Below are 5,581 nucleotides of genomic sequence, written 5' to 3'. Positions count from 1 at the left end.
CCTAACTATTATAATCGAGCTGCATATTTTACATAGGGCATGCTGAATATAGCACTGGATCCAAAATGTTGAGCCCATTTTTTATAAAAGCAGAAGACAGTAAAAAAAAACATTTTGCAATTGTTTATTCCTTCTGCTTCATCTGTAAATTTTGGCAATAAGCACTAAGAAAAAACAACTCATACATACTTAAATCACATAGCATTTTAAAAAGGTTTAATTTTCACCAATATTCCTATGAATGAGGTAAGTAAAAATCCACAAGACTTTCATTTTCTGCTGGATTATGAAGCAGGTTTTTTTCTTTTTTTAAATCAAAAATGTTGTTTAGTCCTAATATTTAGAATAAGTCCAAATCAGAATCTCAAGGTCAAACCTCATTGCCATTACTTGTATAAATGAAGCTTTACCTAGATCTAATTCACATTTGTGAAGTCTTTTGACAAACAGAAGCAAAAAAAAAAAAAAGCAAAGTTTACCTGTAGGCATCGGAGAGCGTGACGAAGGAGTACTCCTTAGTGCTGTACAGCATGAGATCCTCGGCCATCTTACTAAGGTGGGTCAAACACAGGGAAGCCCAGAACAAGAACTCCGCTTAAAAAAAAAACAAGTACTTTAAAACACAAATATGAGAAGGCTTCACTTAAAACCCTTGGTTATGTTGAAAGGCTGAAATATACAGTTGACATACCAACAAAGTCTCTCTGTCCTGTGGCATCAATACTGTTCAGGCTGACGCCATCAAACCCCAACTCTACACCCAGAGAAGGAGAAATGTTCAGCATATTTTTTTATTAGCATTAGTAACACAACAACTCTCAAACTGATCTGACCTGTCCGCAGTAGCTCTCTGTCNATTCAGATCACATGAATCACATATTAATATATTTGGTATAATGTTGAATATAAAATGTTATTTATCTAAGGAAGTTCAGTTAAATATGTATTAAGACATTTATTTAAAAGGCTTAGGGCGATGATAGAGAAAAAGCCAGAAGTGCTTGGCTAGCTTTGTTAGTTGCTTTGTTTAAAGGGGAAAAATCAGGTAAAAACAACACAATCCATTAGTACCATTGATTGGTGGGAAACAAAAAGGTGATAGATTTAATGATAACAGTAACTTCTTCAGTGGCTTTGTCCAGGAAGTAAACCAAAATAATCCTAGTTCTGGAAATTGCATGAAAAGTTGCTTGAAAGCAACGTCTAAAACGGAATCTGACTCTTCTCCATGTTTCTGTTCTTTATGAAATGTCATCTGACTTATGTCATTAAAATCAAGACAAAGCAATTCTAAGCAGCTAAAGTAATTTAAACAAATATAAAACAGTTGCGCATTTAGTCAGAAAAACTTGAAGCATGAAATAAATGAACCGTTACGTGTTTGTGTCTTCTCAGGAAAAATGCAAATGCTGCTATGCTCAGCAACTATGAGGTGAGGCAGCAAGTCCCTYCTAACACAACTTTGTTGTTGCTAATGCATCACATTGGTTTCTAAGTGAATTTTCTGTTTTCCTTCATRTTTTCTAGGTGTTCAAACTCCTCACAGACCTCAAGGAGCAGAGGAGAGATGCCGGGAAGAGCAAACACAGTGTTGGGCAGCAGAACCTCAATACTATCATGTATGAGGTAAGCACAAGCCTCTTTTTTCTTTTCTGTCATGTTTATTTATGAAAACCATGGCAGCAGCATCCTCTGTCTTTTCCGTCAGACTCTGAAGTACCTGTCAAAGACGCCGTGCAGCAGACAAAGTCCTGAGATCGTCAAGGAGTTCCTCAGCACCATGATGCATCACAAGCTCACAAAGTCAGTAAGCTCTGATTGAAGCCCTGAAAGTTCTGCACCCAGATTCTGTAGAGTTGATTAGATGCTTGCTCTCTTTTTAAGTCAGAATCTGATGTGTTTCCTTCCACCAGGGCAGAAAAACTGCAGCTGCTAAACCACCGACCGCAGACCGCAGTGGAAATTCAGCTTGTAAGTATTTTTCACCATCACCATTAATAAATGTGTAATGGCTTTACTTAAATATTACTGATGCATTTTCATGGTGGCTCTGTCTGCCAAATCTGCTGCTGGTGTTTGACACCAAAACTCTTTGAGACTCTGCTCTTTTATTTCACAAAACACAATAATTTCAGAACTAAAAATAATTGGAAGTACATTTGAAATCATAATGGCTGTTGCCAGATAATGYCGGGACAAAACAAGATTACTCATTAGCCAGTTTATGGACTTGCATAAATTGTGGAAACTGTAGACTGGAAATACKTCCTACATCTTGATTTTTGYTTTCAGTTTGAAATCAAAAACGTTTGAAGTCTTGTTTCATGCTGCCGGACAGGTGGAAATTATGGAACAGGAAAATATGAATATGGGGGGAATATTTGTATTTACAGAGTTTCCTTATGGTGTCTAAATATTGTGTCCTTCTTTCTTTTTGTGCCTTTTCTCCCTAGTCTCCCTAGCTTCCTTTTGTCCTTCTGYTTATTCATATTTTCCTCATCTGTTTTTTCCTCCAGTCTTTCTTCCAGCTCCTTCCTTCCATGACTGTATTTTGTTATGTTCTTTCTTGTGTTTTTTCTTTTTCTCCTTTCATCCCCATGTTCTTGACCTCATTCTTTCTGTACTTCACCCATTCAAGGGGTCCTTCTTTTTCTTATATCTATGGACTTCATTGCTTTCTTGTGATCTCCTTCTTATTCTTCCTGTTTCCTTCTCTCCATACTTCATTTTCTTCATTTTTTACCTTTATTTTTAAAAATATTTTTACACAATTTTTGGTCTACAAATAGATTTTCCGTAGAAAGNGAAAATCACAGCGGAGCTGGAAGTGTTTGCACTGCACCTGCCAAGAGGTAAAATATTGGTTCTTTTCTTGATCTCCAGAAGCCGCTCCACGTCTCTGCTTAAAGCTACAGCATAGCTGAGGGAAAGAAATGAGAAAAAAACATGGTGAATGTTCATTAATATTAAAAAATGAAAGATAAACTTGGTGGATTTTATCGYTAATGGGACACCTGAGAATCCAGTGGCTCCATCTGACTGGCTGAGCCTTCTGCATGTGGGTGTAACCAGGAAAAAGGACGTCAATTTCTCTGTAATTTACAAAAGGTTTAATGAAGTAGAATAAAAGAAATAAACWWATTTACATTCAGAATGGTCTTACATTGCTGCCCGCTCCACCATGGTGGAGATGAGCTGCAGGGAGTTATCCGTTAGCTTAGCRATGGCGTCTCGTAGCCACAGCCTCATGTCCGTCACCACCTGTTTAAATAAAACACAACACGTTGTCTCATGATTTACCTCCAGCTGACCTTTACTACAGATTCAATGATGGAAAAAACAAACCTGATCATTTCTGCTCCTACCGGTGTGCAACTTCCCTGCAGGAGCACCAATCAGCTCCTGGACAAACCGGCAACAAAGCAACACTGATTTGTTTTGTTTTTTTGTACATAATTTTTAAATTAATTATTATATCTTTAGTGTAGACAGTAGTTTGGACAAGTTTTAGATGGTTAATCTATAAACAATTCTGAGAAAGACAAGCTCTACATCACCTTAAGCCTGCGTTYGTTGGCTGTGTGAATGTCTTCATCTTCAGGTTTAATCAAAAACGCACCTTTAGACCATTCTTCAGAAATCTGTGGAGCAAAATGAGGGTTAGATGACTTTTTTCCTCTCTTGCTCTCGGTGAATGCGGACGGTTTTCCCTCTGCTCCCGCCCTGCCCATGCCTGCCCTGCTTGCTCTGTTTTTGTCCTGTCCTTTTCTCTACTTTTGGAGCCTTTTTCTGCACATCTTCCAAATCTACAAATTATGGATCTGGTCAACCGATCTCTCTGCCTGGAGGCTGAGCCACCTTGTGTCATGGCCCTGTGATGTCACCGCCTTCACTCATGTCTTTATTTGCTCTTTATTTTGTCTGAATGTTGCCAYTTGCCCTAATGTGTCCTTTCCTCTTTTTTATTTTATAAATTTTATTTAGTTAGAAACTGTGGAGTACTCACTTCTATCCCAGAAAAGGAATTAGAATAAACTTGGAATCTAGATACTCTAGTTTATTAGCCACTCTTTAGCTTATTTTTTAGAAACTGTTGAGTATTCACTATTTAGGCCAATATTAGGTTAATTTTAGACTATTATGCAGAGACTCATATTATTGCAACCCAGAAAAGGATTTAGAATGAACTTAGAATCCAGAAAAATAAAATTCTTCCAGAGCAGGAACACTTAGTTTTTATTATTAGAAACTGTGGAGTATTCATTACTTTTACAAACTTAGAGCATACTTAAAAAGTCCAGATAATACTTGCTTACTTACACTTATTTAGCAACCCAGAACAGGGTTTAGAACAAACTTGGARTCCAGAAAAACTACCTTAGCAACTACGTTTTAGACTCCTATTCTTCCAGCCCAGAAAAGGAATTAGACCAGAGGATACTTACTTATACTTATCTAGCAACCCTGAATGGGAGTATCTAGTATTTAGAAACAGTGGAGTACTCACTTTTAACCCGGAAAGGGGATTAGATTAGTCACTCTATCTTATTTTTAGAAACTGTAGAGTACTCACTACTTAGTTGCAGAGACCAGAAGCCCAGAGGACACTTTTGGATCAACATTGTTAGACTATTATTCAGACTCYTGTTCTCCCAACCCAGAAATGGAATTAGACCAGATGATACTTAGCAACCCTGAACAGGAGCTCCTAGTTTACATACTTTAGATCAACATTAGATTATTTTTCTTTTTTTTTTTTGCCCTTTCCTTTGGTTTGTTATTTTGTTTGCATTTCCTTTTAATTCCTGTAAAGCACTTTGTATTGCCTTGTTGCTGAAAATATGCTATAAAATAAAATTACTTTTACCTTTAAATGTTTATCATSTCATAGATATTAGAATGAACCAAACTGATTCAAACAAAATATTAGCTAAACTGGATTCATTATAACAGGTTATTGGACCCATTTATCTTGTAAGTCACACTTTGTTAAAGGGGCAGTATTTTGTGTTTTCCAGCCACATGGAATCATTTTAGTGCACAATCAAGCAACTATGTTACTTTCAGTTATTATAAAAATGCTGTATGTGACCTAAAAGAAATTTGACTTCGTAAATTGAAATTGGGTTTCTGTCTTTTTAAGAAGATCTTTCCAAAACTGGATATAATCACAACATCGTTGCTCTACCCACCATTTAACAACATTATTACCAGCTTTTCACTGAGAAGTAGCTCGTATATTGAGCTAGGTGCCCAGTTCCACCAGGTGTTCTCTAATTGCTGCTGGCTAGTCTGAAGGAACYGAGTGGGGTAGGGCCGCTCTGTGAGGCGGAAGCTCTGAAGCTTSRAAACTGCAGCTCWGAGGAGGAGCTTCAACCTCGAAGGTGGAGTTATGTCCACCCAGGCGTTTTGCACAGCTGAATGGTTGCTATGGAGACTAAAKGATTTCTCAGACATCCATGAAAGAATCAAAGCAGCACTCCAGGTATGTTTTTGATGCGGGAATAACATTAGAAAATGATGCAAAACTAAAAATGTATAATGCCCCTATAAACTATAATGACATGAAATAATTATAAAA

At 37.2% G+C, this 5,581-nt stretch overlaps 1 protein-coding gene across 1 annotated transcript in view; it reads left to right on the top strand.

Moving 5' to 3' along the window:
• crcp (calcitonin gene-related peptide-receptor component protein) overlaps window positions 1–5,581 on the top strand; it is a 30,361-nt gene that overhangs the window by 6,610 nt on the left and 18,170 nt on the right. The window contains exons 2-5 of the mRNA XM_008427447.2: window positions 1,396–1,432; window positions 1,528–1,626; window positions 1,709–1,803; window positions 1,914–1,971. Coding sequence (XP_008425669.1) covers window positions 1,396–1,432; window positions 1,528–1,626; window positions 1,709–1,803; window positions 1,914–1,971 — 289 coding nt within the window. The remainder of the gene's footprint in view (window positions 1–1,395; window positions 1,433–1,527; window positions 1,627–1,708; window positions 1,804–1,913; window positions 1,972–5,581) is intronic.

The sequence above is a fragment of the Poecilia reticulata genome, linkage group LG14 (genome assembly GCF_000633615.1).
Source record: "Poecilia reticulata strain Guanapo linkage group LG14, Guppy_female_1.0+MT, whole genome shotgun sequence".
NCBI lineage: Eukaryota > Metazoa > Chordata > Actinopteri > Cyprinodontiformes > Poeciliidae > Poecilia > Poecilia reticulata.
The sequence above is the reverse complement of the archived record's forward strand: the minus strand, read 5'-3'. Positions and strand labels throughout refer to the sequence as shown.